At 46.0% G+C, this 24735-nt stretch overlaps 1 protein-coding gene across 1 annotated transcript; it reads right to left on the bottom strand.

The window, feature by feature from the left end:
* Positions 1 to 706: 706 nt before the first annotated feature.
* On the bottom strand, positions 707 to 23149 carry ISOC1 (isochorismatase domain containing 1). The gene is made up of 5 exons (XM_075543099.1): positions 22786 to 23149; positions 11594 to 11713; positions 11297 to 11500; positions 8201 to 8317; positions 707 to 1840 (listed from the first exon to the last, which is right to left on the bottom strand). The coding sequence occupies exons 1-5, from the start codon at positions 23089 to 23091 to the stop codon at positions 1694 to 1696; spliced, it is 894 nt and encodes a 297-aa protein (XP_075399214.1). The 5' UTR covers positions 23092 to 23149; the 3' UTR covers positions 707 to 1693.
* Between the last annotated feature and the right edge of the window lie 1586 nt (positions 23150 to 24735).

The raw sequence follows: 24735 nt of genomic DNA, 5'->3' as shown, positions 1-24735 counted from the left end.
GGCGCAGCTCTCACATCAAGGAGCAGTGGGATGGAAATGCAGGAGCCCAGCCCGCCACACACCTACAGAATCTGCATCCGCCTTTTCCTATGATCCCTGGATGACTGATTCACAGGCGCTCTGGAGACACATCTGCCTCTGTGAACTCAGCTGCAACCCAACCAGCCACTCCAAGAGCAAAAGATGTGAGAGTCCGCTCTCATAAAAAGCGAGTCTCAGAACCCCCTGGGGCAAGTCGATTCTGTCCTACAGGGTTGGCTGGAGTAGGAATCAGCCCGATGGCGATGAGGTTTGGGTTTTACAGTTTGAGAAACATTAGGCTCAATTTATTAAAAACCACTTTTAAGAAATGTGAAGAAATCATTTCCTTGGATGCACAAATTCACCAGGAGAAAAAAATGAAAAAGTCAAAACGCCCACAAGAAAAACTCGAGGGAGCTATTTGTTACCATTGACAAAAGAAACAAACATTGCCGCTGCTCTTGATGAAGAATGTTCCCCAGTAAAATCCGCCCACCCTCCCACCGTGGACTTTCCTTCTTTGAAAATTCCCAGGAGTTGAGATTTCACTTGTAAAACTTTTATTATCTTTAAATAAACATTCGAACCCCTGGAATCATACTCAGAGAGCCATCTTGTGGGGAATAAAGTAATTTCATTTGCATAATACATATTCTTTCATGACTTTGAGATAGAAGACAACAGTGCTCCATATTCCACACACTACATCAACCAACGTTGCAGGTCCGCCCAGTACTTCACGTTCACAGAGAAGAGCACGGGAGGCCAGCCACGACCTCATGCCCCTGCTTCTGCACGGACACTATCTGGAGGGTGCGTGGGGAAATGATTCGAAGGGACCTTCGGGTATTTTAAAATGACATTTTATTCAGCCTTTGTCTTTTTGCTAAATTGAGTGCATGAATTATTCAAGACGGTTAGAAGATACTCAGCTAATGTTACATGTCAAAAAGGTTATAAAAGCCCTCCCCGGATCACATGGCACTGCCAATGATTCCATCCATTTACAAAATCAGAGTAAGCAACGACTCCACGAGTCTTTCTCCACAAATGATTCAGCTAAAGAAGAGGACATCCTCGGAATTGGTGATTAGAATACAAAAATCAGAAGAATCGAGGAAGACATATAATTAGGAAATATAATTTGGTTTGGTAAAAATTAACTCACTCCATAAGGACGTCAACAATACTGTGGAGGACAGTCCAGAATCCTGATTTTAAATGCTCACAGAGTAATTCTACTTTAATCACTTTGAAAAGTAAAATCAATGGTTCCACATTAACCTGATAAAATACATCTTACAATGCGACAGAAGTCTACCAATTATTGATACGTTTTATTGTTCTTTACAGTGCGCAAGTCAGAACATTCCACAAGAGCGCGCTTTTGTTGATGTCATGATCAATGTAGACAAAATGGGCACCTCCACTGTGATTTCTTTTTTTCATAAATAAAAAGCACATTAATGAAAACAAGAAAGTCAGCAGCACCGAAGCCTGTGACATTTGTAACTAACTGTTGGTACCAGAATGGTCTAGCTGGTTAAGTTCTACTACGAGGTGCAAAATAATAAAACCAACACGCCAGGTTTTGGCTTCAAGAGCCAGCCTCGTCTGCGCTGCCAGTCCTGTTCGTCCCGATGGCAAAGGGCCCGTCAGTCCTTCAGGCGTCCTAGACTTTGGAGAGCAGACCTGACTCTGGAGCACTGGCTTTAATTAGATTCTGGACTTCCTTGAATTTCGGATGGTCTTTGTCAGCCACCAGCTGCAGCAGAACGGCCTCGCTCGTGGTAACTATGATTCCAGTTCGAGCAAGACGCTAAAAAGAAAAAGACCAAGAAAGAAGTGAGCGTGCGAAAGAACACCTTTTCAATAAACACAGCAAAAGCATGCTGGGCCACAGTGATTAGCCTGGGCGCAGTGGTTACGCGTTGCATTGCTCACTGCGGCTCCTCGGCTTTCAATCCTGTAGAGTTAGTCTCAGAAACTGACAGGGCAGTTTCACCCTGGCCTGCAGGGGCTCGAGGAGTCAAAATTGACTCCATGGGGTTTGTTCGCTCTTCTAACTATAGCAGTCCCTGCCCACACGATGAAATCCAGTGACAGGGTTAGATTTCAAAAGTAGCCACACTACAAACCTATTAGGATTATCCGCAACAGGTGACACAGGAAGTGAAAATGAAAAAGCGAGCAGTCGGGGAGACAATGGCTGAGAGGTGCTGGGGTGGGAGGGTAATCAAAACTAGAGACTAAGGCAGTGCGAGGTGAGGGGACAGAAGGGTGAGCTCTGAACAGGCTGACCCTTTTAATCACGGCTATTTCTTAACTACTGCTTTGCAGATGGCAGCTCCACATCACCACTCACTTTGACTTATCTTTCTAAATGCATTAAACTCTTTTGCTTCCGTTCCTATTATTAACATACCTGTGAGTTGTTTTTCCCCACACTTCTCCCCTCAGCAACTGAGAAATGAGATCGGGCTGTGTGTGAATGCTTACCTTTCCTGGCATTAAGGAGTTATTTATTAAGCCATTTAATAAATAAAAACAACATTAGAAGAGGACTAACGCTTTGAAGGTTTAATTAACTTTAGAGGTTGTTTCCATCAACTTCTACTGCTATCCCGTTTCATAAGTTGCGACTATATAGCTGCATTAAAGCTACTGAATAAACTCAAATGCGCGTTCTTGTTTTTGTTTTTCCCGCCCAACACCTGCCACACACTGCGATTCCTTCCTAGAGACAAGAGTGTTCTTCCTCGAAGTGATTGGTGGAAGAAAACAGCCTCGTTTGAGGCTTAAAAATGTGTCCCTGGATAATGAGAACCACTCTTGTAAACGTTAACAGGAATACACCAGTCACACCAAATTCACTGCCATCAAGTTGATTGCGACTCCTGGGACCCTAGAGGATTGAGTAGAACTGTCCCCGTGAGTTCCTGACTGTAACTCTTTATGGGAGTAAAAAGCATCTCTCTCCTGTAGAGTGGCTGGTGGTATCAAACTGCTGACCTTGCGGTTAGCTGCCCAGCATGTATCTCGCTCCCTACATCAACGGGGCTTCTGTTTTAAAACCAACAGCATACACAATGTATGGATTGGGTAAAGTCTTTATGGTAGATCAAAGCCCCTTGCTAAATTAATCCAGTGAAATCAGAAAACCCCAACCCACTGCCATCGGGTTACTGGCAGTGACCACATTGCTTTGCAGGCTGGAAATCTTTTTGCTGTTGTCTTTAATATTGTAATAGTTTTATTGACATATCTAACACAATCCGATATATCCGTTCACATACAATGCTGCTGTTCAATCCCATCGAGCGGAGTAATATACTCACCAGCACTATCAGCTCCCCTTTCCTCCTGAGACTGCCAACCTGGCTGGAGCAGCGAGGCCCCATCATTCTCCTGGCAGGGCTAGCGGAAAGGACCCACCCACCTTGTAGCTAGCCCAATGGCTTAACTCACTGTGTGACACCACGGGGTCCCTACTCGTCATAAAGAAGGAGAGAAATTTTAAGGTGGAGAGGGGGAAAAAGGAAAAGACAGAGAGAGGTGGGGAAGGAGCAGGACAAAACAGAGATGGGAAAGAAAGGAAGGATTCATACTCCTGACATACGTGTCATCGAGAACCTGGGAGGTGGGAGGAGGTCTCAAACTTATTCTACAAATTATCCACCAAGAGAACTAGGGGCAAGGGGGTATTGCAGAGAAAAACCAGGTTTCAACATTTCCTCGGACAGAAAGAAACACCGGAGGCCAGGATATCACTGTGTCTGAGTACTAGCGCTAAATCTTCCATCAGAGGTGCACACGTGCAGGCCTGCTAACCTTCACACTGGCAGACCCTTCCTTCTTTCCCGCAAGGATGTAGAAGGAAGCATAAGCCATACTGCTTGTTAGAAAACAAGGATGGAGCATGACCTCCAGGTCAAGAAAGGGTGCAGTGCTACTGACAGAACCCCACGAAACAAGGAAGAAAAAGCAGGTTGTTCCGACCCACACACCTAAACATGCGGGATCCTTAGATCCACTGCCATCGAGGCAATTCCAACTCACAGCCAGGCTCTGGGACAAAGAACTACTCCTTAGGGTTTCTGGGAGAACACCTGGACAGCCCGCATGCACCTATTCTCCCAAAATGCGGACGGGAGAAGTGGACCAAGCAAGAACGCCAGTGCCACTTCTGTTCTGATAAACACCAGGGCTCATGTATCTTGGGGCGCCTAAGAATATATCTAGAAACCTAATTCCTTGCTCTTTGCTTTTTGCTTGACTTCTGGCTGTAATATCAAACCCTCCTGTGCGATCCAGTTGGTTCTGACTCCCAGTACTCTACATGCAAAAGGGGACCACCCATGGAGTTTCCTGCAGGCTTCAGAGAAGCAGATCTCAAAGGCTTTTTAATCATTTGATAGGCAGCTGGCCCCTTATGACACTCTGCCACCTCCAGGGCTGTTAGAAAAGCTGAAGGTCCTGTGTGCTGACCTGCAGACAGAAGAACAGGAGATGCACACAGGACCAGCTGGAGACCAGTTGTGACAAGGTGACACAGAACATCCAGTCTACAGACCTACATCAAAGGCAGCTTCCAGCTTCTGCCCCACCCTCCTCCTCCTTACTGCTCCAGGTGGAATACGTGGATTTTCAAAGATCCATTCTGAACCTGAATCGTGGACTCCCAATGTATGTGAAAGTGCTTCATCATCTCCTAAGATGTCAACAAGGCCCAGAGCTCACTAATTTTTCTAATTGCTTAGGAGGCAGGAGGGAGAGAAGATTGCTCCCATGTTTAAGGAAGAAGCCATTGTAAAAAGGCCACTTTCCCTGGGCCTGGTCCACTCCACACTGACAGTCCTCAAAGATGTGGAGAATCAGGCCAGAGTGGCAGAGCAGACTGAGAATGTCTCCTCTTGCCCCAGAAATCCATTTAGCAAACTGAAACCTCAGGGTTGCTTAGCTTCAAGATTGGAATGTGGCCCAATCGGACTGGCTTTCAACATAATCTGGCCAAGAACCCATGTGAGAGAAAAGCGTGGGTCAGCAAAAATGCAAACGAGGCCATCTGGCTCCTAGACCTTCCCCCAGGGCTGCCGGCACGAGGCTGAGGGGAGGAACAACACAGATTCTGGCCGCCACGCGGAGCGAGGACAGCACCTGGATATTGGTCCTCAACGCCGCCCCTGCTCTCCTGACTGAAAAGGGAGCAATTCATACTCTGTTTGAGGCACCCGGGCACCTATCTTAATCGGCTTCCAGAGTTCTTCCATTCCCATCGCACATCCAGTCCAACGGGGCCAAGAAAAAAGAAAGCATGCCCTGACCTACAAACCAAACATGTAAGAGCACAAAGCCAGAGGGAGAGGAAAGAAAAATATTAAGCCTAATAAATCTCCAAGAAGTACTACAAACTCCCCAGAAGCACAGGGCATCGGAGAGTTTTATTCTTCTCTTTCTTCATTGCCTCTACAATTGCTGGCGGAAAGAAAGACTGCCCGGCACGTGGTAGATGCTCAAAGAACAGTTGTTGAACAAAGCACACACCATAGACCCTGGCCCTGCAGCAGTTCCGATGGTGAGCACAATAAATCTGGTGAATACAGCAATCTTAGTCGGGAAGGTCAGTACAAGAAATAGTCTTGGATTGTGTTCTGAACAGAAAAAAAGAGAAGCGGTGGCTGCATTTCTGTTCAACTTTCAGTCACGAACCAAAGACAAAATGGAATGCTGCTCTCAATATTTTAGGGACGTTCTAATCGCCTTTTTAAAAAAATAAAGAAATAAGGGGGCAGAGTAATTTGGCAAGTTTCCCTTACTACCACTTGGCCTAATCTGATTCTTTTTATTTATTTATCCTTTCCAAAGGAAATGCTGGTTGTCACCAAATCAAACCAAACTCACGGCCGCCGAGTCGATTCCCCTCCTAGCTAGCTACTACAGCACCGAGAAGAACGGCTCCGCTGGGTCGCTGAGACTGCCAATCTTTATGGGGACAAAATGCCTCGCCTTTCGTCTTGGGTGTGAGGAACAGGCGATGAGACGGCCCTGGTAACACCTTGGTTAGCAGCTCAATTCCTAACCCACTAGGCACCCTTACTCTCTCTCCCTAACAGACAAACAAATGACGAAAACACCGAAACCCAAGCTCCTCTCCTCCGAGTGGATCAGGACTCACCGTGACCCTGCAGGATGCAGAACGCTCCTGTGGACTTCGGAAGCTGTAAATCTCAGAGAAGCAGAAAGCCCCACCGTTCTCCTGTGTGGGTCACTGGTGAGGTCCCTCAAAATATGCCCAGATGGTTGATCCCTCCCTTCCTCAGATTTCCCTGGTGCCACAGGGGGTTGTGCATGCTGGGCTACTAACCCCTAGATCAGTCCTTTGAAACCAGCAGCAGCAGCAGTGGGGGAGGAAGAGGGGCACTCACTCCCATAAAGACGAACAGTCCCGAACACCCCCAGGCGGTTGTACCCTGTCCTACAGAGGTGTGATGAGTCTGAATCGACTCCCTGGCAGTGACTTTGATTTGGTGGGAATTATTGTTTTCAAACAGAAAGTAACAGTTTCTAATGCTAATAGTTTCTAACTAATACTGACTAATAGTTCATGTTGAGTGTGTCCTGTAGTGTGCTCATTTAGTCCCCACAACAGTCCTATGATGGCTAGTATGATTTCCATTTCGACAAAGAATAAGCTGAAGTGTAGGGTTAGGTCACTTATTCAAGGCACGAATGCCTGAACCTGCCATCCTCATCACTGGGCTCACACACTGCCTCTCAAAGGATGGGCTACAGATGGTAAGCAGCTGGCTTTGTTTCCACTGAGTCTTGTGGAAAGATAGGATTACTGTGGTGAATGTCGCACTCAAGACAGGTCTAGTAAATGTACAGGAATGCAGAAGAAACATCCTTGACATTTCTTTGTGAGCAAGGAAGGCAATTATTTTGTTCCTTTGTTTTTAGCTTTTTTTACTTCCTTGGGAATACTTTAAGTTCTGGACCTCTGCGTTACAATAAAGGTTATCTGAAGGAAAAAAGAACCGATTGCTGAGAGAGTAAGGACCTGTCATGGGAAGTGTTTAAAATCAGGCTCTAGAGAAACTCACCAAGGGGCGCTGTTGAACTAACTCCTTTCCTGTAGATCGGGTTAAAGACCTCTGCAGAGATTGAAGTAGCAATACTTGACTTAGTATCTAGCTACTAGGAAGGTTTCAATACTTTGAATGGATTTGGCAATAGGTTTAAAAAATAATAAAACTATTTCTACCTATAATCCACTAATAGGATTCACTGCTTTAGAAATAACAGAGAAGGGAAGACTGAGCCTCAACTGCCTTTCCCGTCAGCCCTCCTCCTACCGGTTTTCACTCCTCTGTTTTTTCCGGGCTAGCTGGGAGTCAGGGTTGACTCCATGACAGTGAGTTTTTGAGTTTGAATCTTGCTCTACCTTATGGTCAAAGGACACCTTAGGCTAACTAGAAGACTTGGCACACAAGCAGGTGACAGGTCAACCTTTGCATGGAACAATGGAGAGTCTCTAAAATAATCTACATTTCCCACTGTTATTAAAAACAGAATAGTTAAGGAACTCAGTGATCCAATTTACACAGAAGGCATTCTAACATTACGGGAGGGAGAACCATTCTTAGGTCTAATTTACCTCAGGTTTCTTGCTAGGTCTTGGCTGAGTTGAATGGTTTTTAATTAGAAGTTCTCTAAGGAGGCGGGGTAGCACAGTGGATATGAGTTGGCAAAGTCGGCGTCGGACACCACTAGCCATTCACTGTGAGAATGATGAGACCGCCGAGTCCCGTGAACAGCTACCGTCTCGGAAACTCACAGGGGCAGTTCTATCCTGTCCTATGGCATCACTATGAGCCAGCATGGAACCCGTGGCAGTAAGGTGTTTTTAAGCCTAGGCCTCTTGGAATACCACTATCGTTCATGTATAAAACTACAGGGAAGTTGTAAAATAGGTACATAGGAGGTTGTGAGGCTTTACTAATTCAAAGGAGAATGCAAGAAATAAACTCGGATACCGTTCTGGAAATTAATGAGTCATGTACGGTCAAACAAAGCACACATTAAAGAAGTAAACCTGCTATTGCTGAAAAGCAAGAAATGTTCTTTAAATTTATGAGGAAAACTTAATAAATGATTTATTTTAAAGCAGGTCAGTTACCTCAAGAGCGAACATCCGATCCATCATGCTTCTTGATGAGGTGGCGTCAGCAACAATATGAACCTCAATCCCTCGGCCGACTAGCTCCAGAGCCGTTTGCTGGATGCACACATGAGTCTAGCAGCAAAGTGAAGAATCATACACAGTAAATAGAAAATATTCTACAAATTCTACTGCTGTGAGAAAGCAAAACCAACATTACGAATTTAATGACCTTGTTCTAGACCAGCTTCCTAAAATGCACGATGCTGTGGGGTGAGAGCTGGGAGGGGAGGCGGGGGTGGGGGCTACAAAAGCAGAGACCTACACTTTATCCTGGACTATGGGCTAGAGTACAAAATCTTTTAGTTGCCAGGGGGTGCGGAGGAATTGCTTTTCTGACACAGGGATGGTAGACCAAGTAAGTTTGGGATCCTATGTTCTAGACCTACCCTTGCCGCTGGTAACTAGGTGATGTTGAACATACACCAACATCTCTGACTCGGGTTTACTCATTTTTTAACATCAGTAATGAGGTTTTATCAACGTTGAGCATATTCTTAGAGCAACGGGAGAGTATGTTTTAGGATTTTCATCTGGATCATCTGGATGATTTTCATGTCACCCAGGCTGCTGCTACCACTCAATATCAGTGGCACTTCCACTTGAGTTTATTTCTACATGCACACCAAGCACCAATCTTACATAGTGATTTTACAGCACTGCAGAATGAGGAAACAGAGGAAAAATCCAGGCATTGCAAGGCATTCAATAAGAAAAGGAAGGCAAACTAAAATTAATTTGCAACACACCAAAAAGAACCAAACTCACTGCCATCAAGTAGATGTTGGTTCACAGCAACCCTGCAGGGCAAGGTCGCACTGCCCCAGGAGTTCCCGAGACCTGCCACTGCTTATGGGAGCAGAACGCCCTATCGTGTTGCTCAGACCTGCTGGTGATTACGAGTAACCACTCCACCTCCAGGGCCATTCATTTGCAACACACGCAAAAAATTATCCAGTTTATATCACCAGCAAATGCATTATACGGATTCCATCTTTCTAAGTACCAACTTGTACCAATTCATTAACAAAGAATAGAGAGTAAACACATGCTTCTATAATAACTTGTTAATATAATCAATATAATGCCAACTTTAAATTTCATAGGACAAAAAAGCTTTGGAAAATAATCAATGGATAGCTCATTAAAATTAGCATTGGAGGACAGCTCAAGGATAATTCTGATTAAGCATGCGAGGCAGTAATGATAAACAAGCAAAAAATGTGCAAAAGTCAGCAACAGCATTTGGTACACTGTATGCATACAAATAAGCTTCCTCTATATTCTCATGATTGAAATCAAAATGTACTAACACTCACTGTACATTTTCCATGACTGAAAGCTATGTAATATTGTGAATTATCTAATATAGCTTTTCTGACCATCCACCAAACAACTTTCCTATTCTGATGGGTCGAGGGAGGGAGGTTTGGGGAAGATTCTGATTGGATTAAATGATTCAGCTGTGACTGCTATCTTGCTGGGTAGAAAGCCAGCCATCCCAAAAGTAGGAGGAGGGACTCAGTAACAGCACGAGAAGAGAGGCAGCGGTGGAGCACGCATGTCCTGGCTTGTGAAAAGGAGGTACCTCTGGGCACTTCATTGAGGGAACCGGGTTTGCGGACCCATGGAGCTGGAGATGAATGTCTTTGGGCTGAGGCATAGAGTGGATGGCATGCCCTTTGGCATGTATTATTGGCAACATAAAAGAGGTTTGAAATATTGCCCAAGCAGCAGAGAGGCCAGGTCAAGAGGCTGAGGGTCAGAAAGGTTTGTCTTCAGGAAAAAAAAAAAAAACTGTTCTGAATGTGCAATGATACCCTGATCATTTCTCACCTGAATTGTAACCTGTTAACTTTCCTCATAAAATTCATAATCATGAATACCCCATGTGAGTTCTGGGTGGCCACTGCAATGAATAAATTATAAAACCCAAGTTGAAAAGTTGAAAGTGCTATGAGAGACAGAGAGGTTACTAGAATGAAGTCTATCAAAACTGCAGAGACCAGTGGTTCTCAACCTTCCTAATGCCGCGACCCTTGAAGACAGGTCCTCGTGTTCTGGTGAGCCCCCAACTGTAAAATTCTTTTCATAACTGTAATTTTGCTGCTGTTATGAATCGGCGACCCCTGCGAAAGGGTCGTTCAACCTCCAAAGGGGTCTCAACCCAAAGGTTGAGAACTGCTGACAGAGACATAATACCAAATATACATAAAACTGTTGTTCTGACTTCATGATTTTATCATTTTTGTTCAAGTTTGTTTTTAATATTAGGCTAATAGTTGCTAAAAAGCTATGATGAATTACCTAGAATTTGTCTATGCCAAGGGTTCTCAACATTCCTAATGCCACGACCCTTTAACACAGATCCTCATGTTGTGGTGACCCCTGTATGTGGGCGTATCTGCATGTGGGTGGACCCATCTGGAGATAGCAGAGGAGTGGTGTCTCGGTTCCTAAGACCATCGGAAATATGGTCTTAGTCGACCCCTGTGAAAGGGTCGTTGGTTCAACCCCCAAAGGGGTCGCAACCCACAGGTTGAGAACGGCTGGTCTATGTTAAAAAACATATACACAAAATCAATCTAACTCCACATTAGGAGTCCATAAGGATTTTTACCACCATGTACTGAAAAACAGCACACTACTTGCTTTTAGGATTGTAGTACGAAAGCATAACCAAAGCAAAACCCCATTCGACATTCATAACAGTGCCTCTGTTGAAAACGTGTTCAAGATAGTGGTTAAAATGTAAAGTCCCAGACCGAATGAGTTAGACTCAAATCTCGCTCTATACCTGTCAGCGCTAGGATCTTGGTGACTGTGCTTGATTCTTCATCCATAAATGGGAGACTGAGAGCACATAGTGAACTGAATTGTGGGGATTTAACAAGTTAAAAAAGTGTTCAGACCGGTGCCGGGCAAAGAGTCAATACCACTAAGTAGTTAATTTTTCATCATTGTCGCTTAAATGTTATTCCCTATACAAAACTGAATTCTGGAAACACTAATTTTTTCCATAATTATCAAATGCCAAATATTAAAAGTACTTACTTCTACTCCAAATAATACAACACTTCTGACTCCAGGGATCTCTGCCAGTGCAGCTTCCACTTCTGGCAATACCATGGAAAACTTGGTCTTGGGAAGCACTAGTTTCACACCTGTTAAATCAATTTCTTGAACAGTGCTTCCAAGGCCTTTAGGATACTGTTCTGTCACAATAACTGGGATTCCTAAAATGTGAGCTCCTTGCAGCTGCAAAAGCAACCAACGGAAACACAATCAGCACGTGTATATCTAAAGATGTGTATTATGCTTCAGGAAACGGAGACAAACAAGCAAACTTACCAATCTTTGTCCCACACTAATAATGTCCCCAAAATACTTGATGGCCGGTCTGAACCTTTCCTGCATGTCGCAGCAGAAGAACACAGTGCTGGAAGGCGTCAGGTTTCCCAGCGTGGTGAGCTGCGGGAAGAGGATAAAGGAAAAGATTTAGCATACGTTATGCACTGCTACTTATTTTCCGTGGAAGCCAATAAAGGAAAACGTTCCTACTCTTTAATCTGCTTGTTCAATTGTTACAATTCTTTCCCCAAATGATCTGAATTACAAGGAGAAGAAGGATTCACAAGGAAACTCACAGAAGTGCTTAGGAAAATGAAAAGTTAAGATATATACCAACATTACTTTGGTGAGTAGTGACTACGGTCTGAAAACCTTGTCAGCAGCAGCCATCAAAGATCAACCTATTTGTCACCTTCCACCCGGAACAACGAAAAGTCAGAAAAAAAATTAAGAAATGTGGGAAAAATCAGTCCAAAGGGCTAAAGGACCACATGGGCTCAGCTTTCCCTCCCTTCATGGTGGATTGTGGCTACAGAACCAAAGCCTGTAATTGCCAATGAGGGCGCTGAGTAATTGTTTTCCCTGAAAAGGGAGCGGGAGGTTAAATCACTTTGGGAACATTGGGCCCAGATTAACTAGATGCACCAACTGCTCTGAAAAAGATACATTAGGTAGGTGGTTCCAGCAAGAATGGGAGAAAAACTGTGGAGCAAAACATAACCAGGAACACCAACGCCAGCTGTGAGGAAGGCCGAGGACAAGGCAGTGTTTCTCCGCCATCCACGGGGTCACTGTGACTCCTCACCAACTCCGTGACACCTGACAACATCTGGCCACAGTTGGCCACACTTTGTGTCTAGAACTAAAAGCCCTGGGAATCAATGGTCAGGCAAACAAAAGACACGCGGAGAAGGTGAACAGTCCCACGAGGGACATTTCATTGCTCAGAACAAACAACATTTGAGACCAAAAGACAGCACTTGCCAAGGGACATAGTTCAGAAGGCTGGACTAAGGGCAAATACAAGCAAGAACTGGGATGAATATTGTGGATGGTGTGGGATTGTAATCAATGAATGAAACAAAGGGTCTAATATGTTGGATGTAAAACTGGCATGTTCTGTAAACCTTTATCTAAATCAGGATAAAAAGATTATTTTAAAAAGCAACAATAAAGAAATAGTTTAATAAATAGTCATGTCTTTTTGGCAAATATTTTTAGCCAATTAAACTAACATCTGTATATGTTCTCAAAGACTTTGCAATTATCAAAAGAAAAATATTCATAACATAATACAAATAAAACACTACAGTTCAGTAGCCTTTCAATCTTGTAAAAAAGTAGAAACAAAAAATGTAAAGCACATATGTTCATGGTATTTACACAGAAGTGGTAAAATTGTTGACAAACTTTTTTCATAATGCTTTTTTCCAAGTATTAAAGACAAAACATATATTTAACTTAATAATCAGAAAAAATTACAATAGTAAAAAAATGCTAAAGGATCACATGAGCTGCCGACCACCGGAGCTGTATGACCACATGACTCTGGTAGTAGAGTAGCTTACAAGTAAACTGGAATTTAAAATAATCTGTGGCACAGACTATGGAATATAAAGCTAAAACAGAGACAAATCCAGAATAAATTCATAATTATTACTATCATCAAGATGGGTTCTCCAGGATGGTTCAAATGACCAGCTTGCTGGACTGCCAAATCTACAGTTAAGAGGTTCCTACAGGCACCTTGGAAGAAAGGTCTGGTGGCCAACTTCTGAAAAACCAGCCACTGAAAACTTTAAATTCTTCTCAATCATGGAGTCACCCTGTCAAATGGGACAAGGTAATTGGTTTTATTTCAAGCAATTTTTTTAACTTTTTATTGAGAATTGGGTGAAAGTGCAGAGAACAAATCATTTTCCATTCAACAATCCATACACATTTGTTTCATGTCACTGATTACAACCCTCAGAAAGAAACAGCACTCTTGCCCCTTCCTTCCTGTGTTTCCCGTTCCCGTTCATCCCTCATTCTTGTCCCTTCCTGCTTTCTGAGCTTTGTCACCCAACAACTGCCAATCTTCTGGCCTCGAATGATTGAGTGTTCTAAGGAATGCATGCCTTCCTGATATTATTGATCACCTTACAGGCCAATGGCTGAAAGTTGATCCACAGGAGTGAGTTCAGTTCTTGGCTTGAAGGGTGTCTACGGTCAGCATCTCAAAGGTTCCAGCAACTCTGACTTCAAGACAACTCCGCTTTGCCCTTGATAGCATGCAATGTTGTCCTCACTTGAACATAATCAAACCAACCCGTACCAGCAACAAATTCTTCATCACAACTACATGCACGTGTGTGCAGCTTTTAAGTCAGTGAAAAGGCTTTGGGCCCTGGTGGCAGTGAGTTCAATGTTAAATTGCTTCCTGGAAGGTCACCAGTTCAAATCTACACAGTCGCTGTGCAGGAGGAAGAGCCTGTGTCCATGAAGATTTGCAGCCTCCAAGCCCCTGTGTAGTTCTACCTGCCAAGGAGGGTCGCTAGGAACAGAAATCAGCTCAAAGGCAGTGTGTAGGTAGGTAACTCCGATGAAGTGAAGTTACTTGGTCATACAGGCCCTTCTATTCATTGCCTTTGTAGCTCCACCAAGAGACTGGATGAGAGCATGCCAACATGGCTGTAAGGAGGAGATTGGTCAGTTTTACCACTTCACTAGAGCAGGGTTCTCCACCTAAGGCTGCCACCCTTTCATACAGTTCCTCATGTTGGGGTGATCCCCCAACCATAACATTATTTTCGTTCCTACTTCAAAACTGTGATTTGCTACTATTATGAATCAGGCGAGCCCTGGGAAAGGGTCATTTGAGAATCGCTACACTAGATCTAAGTGTGCCGCCACCTTGGAAGCTGGAGGAAAGAGAATCCCAAACGCAGAAAAGGAAGAGGCACTTTTTGGTTCACTGCTTGGAGAAATGGCTGCAGAGAGCATGAGACAGAGCAGCAGGCCTCCCGGCTGACAGGAGAGGTAAAGCTGAGTGCCTTTGTGCAGGAGGCTGGCTTGGCTTCCAGAGTGGAGTGCTCTGTGGACACTGATCAGCGCTAAAGGAACTTTATAACACTTGGCCCGGCAGGGCAGATGCCAAGGGATCATGTGATAAAGAAGCCTAGGACCTGAGGGAAACATGCCTGCCAACATGAGAGGCTTTGCTGCTGACAAAAGGGCAGCATCCGTATATTCTCTGATCCGGATGGTGTAACCTGTTAACTCGCCTAAAATTACCTCTTGGTTGTTTGTATTGTCTGTGAGTTCTGTGGCCACGATCACAGGCAGAGCAGCAGGGTGTCAGGGGTGGGATGGGTGATGTCAGAACAGGGTAGAGAAGGTTGGAGGGTGGAGGCATGTCTGACCTCCACGTCACTGAATTCTCCTCTTCCTTGGTGGAGTCAGAGATGAGGCCTGGCCTCCACGACATTCCTCGAAAACCCCAAACCAGCCCACTGTTATCGAGTTGATTCTGACTCATAAGCTCAAAAACCAAACTCACTGCCACTGAGTGGATTCCGACTCATCACATAGGTTTCTGACACTGTTATTTCTTTATAGGATCAGTTAGTCTCCTGTTTCTCCCAGGGAGTGGCTGCTGGGTTAGAACTACTGACTTTGTAGTGAGAAGCTCAGTGCTTAACCCACTGCAACAGGAGCCGTCTGCACCGGTTCTGACTCACTTAAAATGCACAGTTAGGAATGGATCTGTATATAACTTATAAACTTGGAAAACTCTACCAATATCAATATCCTGATTAAGAAAATGTTCAACTATTTCAGAAGGATTACACTATAAAAGGATCAATGATGTTTTTAAGTTGGGTATTTAAAGGACTAAAACCTTTCCTACTGAGAAATTCTGTCTATTCCAAGAGATGGCCTGGCAGGCTTCATGTTGCCTGGTGTTTCCAGGTGCTGCATGTCAGCTGTTGGGTATCCAGTTCCGGGCAGGAGACGGATGTCACAGCAGCCACAGATTGAGGTCAGAAAACGCTGACCACACAACAATCCTCAGCACAAAACCTTTCCAGAACGGGACTCATCACTGACACCATCCCAGTAAATGAGGCAAGAAACCATAAATGCAGTGTCAAAGCATACTGTATGAAGGTCTGACTGCCATCCAATAAACGACACGTGCCCTACCTCCCCCACCGCCTTGGGCTATACTCAGTGATCTGCTTCCGAAGAATATAAACAGAGGTGGGGGTGGGGAAAAGATAGCTTCCCATGGAGAAATGTGGGATCGATGATGTCATCTTGATGGTACAAACGATCTTGATAGAATGTGATGAATATGACCGCTCATCTTCCTCTCAAAATCCCACCACCCAGGCTAACCAGGAGACCACCGGACACCTGCAAGCTGAGCTCTTCTACCAAGACAGCGGACCACAGACCCATCCAAAGTGTCAAGAGCCCCCAAAACAAACAAAGCTTGAGAAACTGTCACAGCCCAGAAAGACCTAAAGAGACACAACAACGGAATGTTAATGTGGAAGAACAGGCACTGGATACCGTGGGTTCAACCAGTGACATCTGCATAAAGGATGGAGCTTAGTTGATAGCAATATATCAGGCTGGTACCTTACTTACGACAAAGGCACCACAGAAACAGAAGATGATTAACAATAAAGGAAGCGCATGCTGGCAGACTGGAACTCTCTCTTTTTTTCAACTTTGCTGTCAATCTTTTTTTATAAAGAAAGTGGGGTTGGGGGATGGGGATGGGGCTCCTACACTGCAGGAGTTCTGAAGAAGATGCTAGCTACCTCACACATAATCTCCCTACCACAAAAAGGAGGCTTTGTGAGAACCAATTTTAAACACTCTCATGATGTGCAACCACCACCGCTTCTCACCTCAAATCCACACGAATCCCAACAGGCTCTTCCTAAAATGACATCACAACTGCAATTCAGGAACTTCTTCCACATCGGTTCAAGACTTTCTCTTAAACCCAACCATTACAGATAACCGAAAACTCTCCCAGCGGGCAACCACAAGAGCGCCAACCCTTCCGCAGTAAATTACAAGAGGGCTTGATGAAACACTACCGAGTAAAGGAATCGCAACTACAGAGCAACACGAATTGAAGAAGCGCGAGAGGATCCCGTGTAAGAATATTTACGTGTACATACACACCTTCACATATCTATGCCACCTATTTGCATCCCTAAAATACATACACATAACACCTACAGATCGGAACTTATTAAAATGTAGAATTTCCGTCGCTGTCAATAGCTTCCTCAAACAAGAGTTTAAGACAAAGAAGGGGAACATCCAGCCTTCAGGTCACACAAGCCCTGCCAAATCTTCAATATCAGCTAATATCACAGGCCTCACCAACAAGAAGCAATTCCAGTGAGCCCATTAGGGTGAGTTAATTAAATGTTTGACCAGTAGGGTCCAGGAATGTTATAAATATCCAAAAGCCCCTTGGAAGAAAAGAAAAGGAAAAAAAAAAGATTCCCCACTCCTGATTGAAGAGATAGATAAACTGCAGGATAAAGGTTGGTGCACTTTGGCAAGAATTGACAGAGCTGGGGTTTGATGCAGTTTCATACTCTGAGGTTGCTTTTTACCCCAAGGCCCATTACTACCACAATCAAACAGTATCAAACTTCCCTACTGCCCTGGGCATTCAGAACCATTGTCCAACAGCACCTTCGGAACCAGCAAGGCTTATGCCTCACCCTTTCTCAGTTCCAACGACTACAAAAGAGAGCTGTGTGCAGGGGGGCTGGCCCAGCATCCCGACGCCCCAGTCCCTACATCTGTCCTCTCCATCAAAGTACTGCATGCTGCGTGGTCTGTCTGCCCACAGTACTGTGAAATCATTGGAATGGTAGAAGTGATCTTTTCAAAATGTCAGTAGCCCATCACTTATAAAATGGGTCTAATCTGCTTGGTATAGAGTCTGGAAGGGGATCTGTTGCGCTGTTATTTCATTCCGAAAGCATGTCCAAGGGAATCTGATACCACAGCCCAGCTGCCTCCAAACAGGAAGCCAAACCCATATCGATACCACAGGGATTCTCCACTTGTAAATCTTCACGGAAGCGGATGGCCATATCTCTTTTCTCACTGAACATCTGGCAGCTCCCGGTTAGCAGTTGAGCACATTAAGCACTGGTCTGCTAGGGCTCTTATGCCATCGAGTCAACTCTGACTCCGGGAGACCCCACAGGACAGGGTAGAACTGCCCCTGTAGTTTCCAAGACTGCAACTCGAGGGAAGTGCAAAGCCTCAACTTTCCCCTGTGGAACGGGGAAAGTGGTTTTGAACTGCTAACCTAGAGGTTGGCAGCCCAATGCGTAACCATTATGCCACCAGGATCTCAATTGTTCCATATAGGCTTGCCTTAAACAGACACCTGTGACATGATTGCCCCACGAGACAAAGATCCCTGCTCAGTTCAGTGAGGTAGTCACTGGAATTGGTGTCTAATCTCAGTTTCTCTAATTCCAGTCATATGAAATCAGGGCCAAGCCCTTTATCAGCTCTACATTTCTGTACCGGTTATCTGTCTGAAGGGGTTGTTTTAAGGATTAAATGCCTTAGGGTGCTTTGAGAACTTGCATATATGAAGCATTATACACTGCACTATAAAACACAGCACATGTATAAAACTTATTCTCTAATGAAATTAAAATGCCATTTACTATAAAGATCCTTCAAGAGATAAGCCTATGTCGAAACACTAATGTTGCCTAACTTACGTTCGCATAAACTGCAGGGTTGGGCAAATTAATCATAAAGCAAATTTTCGGATGTCATACAACTGGTCTCAGCATTTTAATTTAGGCTAGAAGAGATTATGGCACTCTTATTTTTAATGACATACTTGAGTCACCTATCATAAACACACCCCCACTGGCATAATTCACAACTATAGCTAATCAGGTAAAGGTATGAGGTCTCTAACTGCAAGGAGCAGCCAGCTGTCTACACTCATCAATGGATTGGAGGCTTTCTAGGGCTGTAGCTCGGAGACGCTGGACAAAGCCTGAGAGCACAATGACATTCGAGTCTGCACATAAGGAACCAATTAGGATTCCTCTTAGCTCTGGATATGGAAGAAAAACCATTCCAAATGCAGATCACAGGTCTCACCCTCAACCACCATTTAGTTACAGGTAGTCTCTAAGGTATTCCTAAGAGACAAAAAGGATGTAGTATTCTTTGGGCATTAAGGCTTTTTACACACACCACCACCACCACCACCACCACCACCACCACCACCCTATCTGACCTCAGGATCCAGCTGTTTCTTCTCCGTGTCCCTGACACAGCCTCTCTATGCGGAAAACAGAGAGGAAATAGATTGTGTCCGTATTCAGAGTTTCTCTGCACTCACTCATCCACGTGCTCTGCTTCTGTGGAAAGGGTCTTGTAATCAAAAATCACCACCTTCACACCAGTCCGACCCCCTGCTAATATTTCACACTTCCAATCCCAGAAACACGGACTCAGAACCACACCTGCACAAGGGTCCATGGATTCTGGTTCAACAGATCTGGAGTGGAAATGCAAATTCTCAGCCTGAGCAGTCAGACGGGAGTGAAGCAGTCCAATGATCGGCTTCAAACCAGTGTGCCAGAGGGTGAACTATCTCCTCTGCCTCTTCTTTCCACATCCTGCTTTCTCTCTGGGAATGCTATGCTCCTCCAGTTGTGAAATGTCCACGGGCCGTTTAAAAAATAAAAACAAGCATCAAGAAAATGCTGGCTGGGGTGAATCTTGCCCCAATTAACCATCTCAAGAAAAGGCCCAAATAAGCCTCCCAAGGAGGCCCTTCTGCCACATGAAGCCTTTCCCCACATCCAGAAGGAAACATTCCTGTCCGGGGCTTCTTTCTCTTAATGGTTACGTCCACCTCTCTCTTCTACTTAGGCTGGGCCTTACCTGGGGTCAGAGGAGTGCTACACTGGTAGAGGTAGGATGTCAAATGTACAGTCATTTCCAGGGTTAAATCCAAAACGTGGGAAATACTTTCTAAAAAATTAAAACCTGAACGTTGTCAAAGTGGTCTAAATTCCCACATTATAATTACCTCATTCACATTCCATCCCTTGAGTCTCAAAATGCATCCGACTTCAAGCACCAGCAAAGCTACAGGCGGACAAGCCAGCATGAAACAGGAGCTACGGTGTCTGCTACCTGGGCTGTCAGTAGATACTCAGTTACTTTACAATGACATTGTAAAAGTTACCACCATCTGCTGGGGGCAGTGGGGTCTTCCAGATCAGTTCCCAGAGAACTACTAACCACGGGTGCAGGTTGGCACAAGGGCACTTGAAACGAAAGGTCATTCACAATAGAAGTACGAAAAAGCACAAAAGCAAACCCAGATGCCTATGCAAATTAAGCATAAACTCTAGTACAAACAAGGGGGCTTCAGAAAATGTAAAATGCCATTCAGTAGCTCTTCATCCTAGTTTCCCAGGAACTTTTTAAAGCCCCTCATATGGGAGCTTGGGCCCACGGAGGTTTGTTTACAGTGGAAGGCATGTGGCCAAACCCACACCTACTGCCTCGATCTCACTGATGGGCCCCAAGTCTTGTCACGTGGTAAGCACCTCTTCTAAAAAGCAGGGAGCAACACCAAGACAAATGACACCACAACATCACTGTTGGAGGCTTTCCACACTGCGCCAATCGCCTCGCTAAGAACCCAGGAGCACTGTGGTGTGCTCTAAGTGAGGCCCTGCTGCGCACCACTAGCTCACCTCTACATGCCCTTCTCTGTGCCAGATGAAAGAGGGGATTTATTAGATAGGGAATATGAACTGGATGGTACCCATGCTCCCATTCCCCCTATGCCAGGCTCTTAAAGTGCCACTCAGATGTATGTGGGACGAACTCCATGATCTCTTCTAGCTATACATCGTTCAAGTCTCGAGGATGATACAGGTTCTCAATTCTCTGCCATCAAGTCGATTCTCACTCACAGTGACCTACTTGTAGGACAGCGGTAGAACTGGGCCTGTGGGTTTGTGAGGCTAAATATTTATGAAAGTTAAAGGCTTCCTCTTTCTCCCAAGGATGGTTTCAAACTGCTGACTTCTCAGTTCCTATGAGACAGCTCAGTTCTCAAAAATACTGTAAAGTAGGTGGGATAAGAAACATCTTTCCTTTCTTGGGCTTAGTACATGCATTAGATCATGACCAACTCCACATTTCTCTGGTGGCTCTGTTGGGTCAGTGCTGGGCTGATTGATAACCACCAGCTGCTCTGCGAGCAAAAGATGAAGCCGTCTGCTCCCATCCACCCTTTTAGGGTTGCTATGAGTTGGAATCGATGGCAGTGGGAATCTGGGAGAAGTATTGGCTGAAGAAAGTCAAGGACATGACAAGACAGGGCAGAACAGCCCCTCTGAGTGTCCGAGACGTTACCTGGTTTGTGGGAGTGGACACCCTCTTTTTCCTCCCATGGATAGGCTGCGGTGTTCCATCTGACTGCTGACCTTGTGGGTAGCAGCTCAGGGGCTGGCCCACTATACCACCAGGGCCCCTTACGATTTCTTAGAGATAATATAGAAGGAAAATACATGAAATGCCTAAAAATTCTTGGAATGAGAAAAATAAACCATTTTTAAAGGGATGACACAGACTGTAAGCCAATTTCACCATAAAAAAACGATTAACTGGGAATTCTCTTTTACACCAAAGTTAATACTTCAAAAGCCACAAGTTATTTGAGTCACATATCTTTTAAGACCAAACAAGGTATTTCAACTATATACATTGACATTAGTTTCTTGAATGCTTAATTTAAAAGAGTTCTCAGACCAAGGCCTACAACAAACTGCCTTGAAAAGAAATTTTTCCAAGTGAAAACTCATCTTAAAAACAAAACTCCTGACACATGTAGTGGGTGATGGGTACAAGTTTGTCGACAGGATCGTCTTGGGGGAAACACAGCCCACCTTCCCCTGTTAACCCCAACAGGAAATGCTTCACCAAGAAGTTGGCAAACTCGGTGTAACTTTTTGGTGGCTAAGTTAGAATTCGACTCTGTCCTTATAAACACAAAGGGGCATCCAGTTCGGCGAGTTCTCTGACAAACACAATCTAAAGTGGCACACAAGGAAGGCTGCAACAGCCATGAGACCAGGAAATGGTATGCACCTGGAGCAGCAAAGCCCACTCCAGGTTCTCAGAGATCACCGGTCTGCCCTCCCCGGGTCCCCGTAGCAGTCTCACAGCCTTGACCTCTGGTCAAGGAACTTTCCTCCGGTTAAAACACATGCTTTGCACAAGGGCCTGACACAGCTAATTCTGCAGCACACTACACATCCCAAACGAAAACCAGGGAAGAATCCTCAGGTTACGAGAGTTTCGTATTAAAAATCTCTTCTACCCTCAATGCCACACTTCAGTTTGATCAGTTCAAGAAATGGTTTATCAGCTTCCCAGGGAAGGGGGGGGGGGTTAGGATTGAAATGTTGAGATTCGGATCTACGTTGTACTGAATCATAGCTACGAATGAGCAAATAAAGCTATTAAAATGACCCTCCAGTAGAATGACTTTCTCCGCCAGCCTCACCAGGTATAACGTATATTGGATCTTTAAAAGGACACTGAAATCCCGGGGTCAAATGACTTTTTCAATGTAGGTGACACATAGGAGGGAGCGTCACAAAATTCGTGGAATTTCCCCACGAACTATGTGACGCCCCTTCCTATAATCGATACATTCAACTGACAGGGCGGAGGCAAGTGAGCCCAAGGGCTCCGGGAAAACAAGGGGAGGAAGGAGATTGGATTCCTAAAGTTTGTTTCTGCGAGTGGGGAAGACAAGCCCTGCACAGTCCTTGGCTTGGCCGAGAGGCTGAGCCCTGCTCTTGGCACACAAAGCGGATGCGGGTAGCAGAGGACCGCGCGCACGTGGGGGTGTCAGCGGGCTAACCGATCGGCGTGCAGGCCCACGCCCCTCCCCTGACCGAGGACGGCCGGTGACCGTCACCTTCGCGGGGCGCCTGCACCCAGCTGGCCCCGAGCCCAGTCGGCGGGGCGCGGCCCTTCCCACCCCGCGCGTCTGGGAGGCGGGGCGCCCCGGGCACCTGATGAGCGCGGCGGGGGCGGGGGCGGGAGCCGGAGCGGGGAGCGCGCCGGGCGCGGAGCCCAACGGTGGGACCCACCTGGATCTGCAGCGGCACCAGGCGCACCTTGCAGCGCTCGCTCACAGCGAAGCCCTTGGGCAGGTCCACGTACTGGCCCCACTCGTCGGCGAAGAGCTGCACCACGAATTTGCGGTGCAAGTCGATCTGGTCGCCGTACAGGCTGAGGAACTTCTGGATCAGCAGCTCGGAGCCCGCGCCGTGCGGCACCGCCGAGGGCCGCGCGAAGACCGAAAAGCAGAAGAGCACGGGCACCGTGCCGGCCGGCGCGCCCCCGCCCACGCCGCCGCTGCCGGGGAGCGCGGGGACCACGGGCTCCGCCGCCATGTTCCCCCGAGCGGGTGCGAGCTCCGAGGCAGCGCGGAGGCACCGGCACGGCCCAGCGCGGCGGCCCCGCCCACTGAGCGCTCCGCCGCGCGCCCTCCGGCTCCGGCAGGCGAGGGGGCGGGGCCTCTGGCCGCAGTTGGCGCGCTCTTGCCCGCCCCGGCGGAGGGCGGGGCTCCGAGTGCGCGCGAGCGCCCGCGCCCGCGCCCCGGCCGCCCGCTCCAGCCGCCCCGGCCGCCCGACCACCGGCCGCCCCCGCGCGGGCCGCCCGCTGAGCGCGTCCCCGCTGCACACGCCTGTGCCCCCCTCGACCGGTCCGTTTGTTCTCGGCCAGGTGTTCGGGTCCTGGAAGGGTTGGCGTTGCCGCACGTCCCTTTGGAGGAGAGTTCAAGGGTGCGCTTGGTTACAAAAGACCGCCTCGAGTCTAGACCGCCGGAATGCGTGTTACCTGTAGGCTTTGTGTAGAGACAGTGCGCGTGCAGGTCCCTGGACTCGAGGCTGGATGAATGCCCATCTAAAGCCATCCAAGCCCAGACGTTCGTGTTGCAGTGTCATGGAGCACGATATCATTAATAGTGGACGGTAAAACCAATAAATCTAAACTCACTACCATCGGGCCGATTTTCACTCTTGACCCTTAAAGGACAGGGTAGAAGTGACACCCTCCCCTCCTCCCCCTTCCCCCCCCCCTGTAGGTTTCCGAGATGAACCCTTTCTCCTGTTGAGCGACTGCTCACCTTGCAGCCCAAGGCCTAACCACTGACACCAAGGCTCCTCTGAGGCCCCCCTAGGTCAGGACAGCATATTTAAAATAGCATCTGGCCTAAAATAAAAGTGGCTGCATTCGTTCTAAAAGCTCAGTTAACCTTTCACCTGTGAATGGGGCTTCAACAAATTCGCTGGTAATGAAATGAAAGGATAATAGGATTTCCCCACCAACTTTTGGAAGCATCCTATACATTCAAACCTGTTGCTTAGAAACCAAGCCTATTAAGGTTTGTAGTTTAAAAGTCTGTATCAGTAACCAGTTTATCAAGCTCTTCCTTAGATCTCAAGATCTAATACTCCCAACTAGGTAAGGTTATCAGTCTATTCCCATTAGTCGCTGCCATGCCTTCTTCATGCCATTGTTTTGAGACAAGCGACCACCACTCCTCAAAAAAAAAGTTTATAATTGTGTCTTTTAGACAATCACGGTGTTCCGTTATAGTAAGATCATCAATAATGTTAAAGATTACACGTTGTCCTGCATTGATCTCAATCGCTGTAACTATTACGTTTGTAGAACCTCAAATGGCATTATAATTACGGTAAGTTCCCTGGGTGAGCTTCAGACCCTGTCTATTTCACACTCCCCATTCGAATTGGGGAGCATTGACTGTAACACGTCAATACTTCTTTAATAGAATTAGAGATTTTTCTCTCCCCAAAGGATTAGAGGAAAAGATCTGTCTACATCATTTGGTTTTGGTAGGACTTGAATTGTGCAATACAAGATATAAAAGGAGGCTTGAGAGCAAACATCTGGACTTTATATTGGAACTGTGAGATTTCTGGTTGTAAGTAAGGAAGTGTCCTCACCTTCAGTAGGAACACTCCTCTGTGGTCTACAGACTCAAAACTCTCGCTGCTATCCAGCGGACCCCA

Source organism: Tenrec ecaudatus, chromosome 2 (genome assembly GCF_050624435.1).
Source record: "Tenrec ecaudatus isolate mTenEca1 chromosome 2, mTenEca1.hap1, whole genome shotgun sequence".
Lineage (NCBI taxonomy): Eukaryota > Metazoa > Chordata > Mammalia > Afrosoricida > Tenrecidae > Tenrec > Tenrec ecaudatus.
Note: the sequence above shows the minus strand (reverse complement) of the source record. Positions and strands in the feature narration are given on the sequence as shown.

Bases quoted from the DNA above. Each gene is read 5' to 3' on its own strand.
- ISOC1 (XM_075543099.1), bottom strand. From the start codon at position 23,091: ATGGCGGCGGAGCCCGTGGTCCCCGCGCTCCCCGGCAGCGGCGGCGTG. The intron at 11,501-11,593 runs GTAAGTTTGCTT...TTGCTTTTGCAG, and splicing joins TTAGTGTGGGACAAAGATTG to CTGCAAGGAGCTCACATTTT. The intron at 1,841-8,200 runs GTAACTGACCTG...TTTTCTTTTTAG, and splicing joins ATCGGATGTTCGCTCTTGAG to CGTCTTGCTCGAACTGGAAT.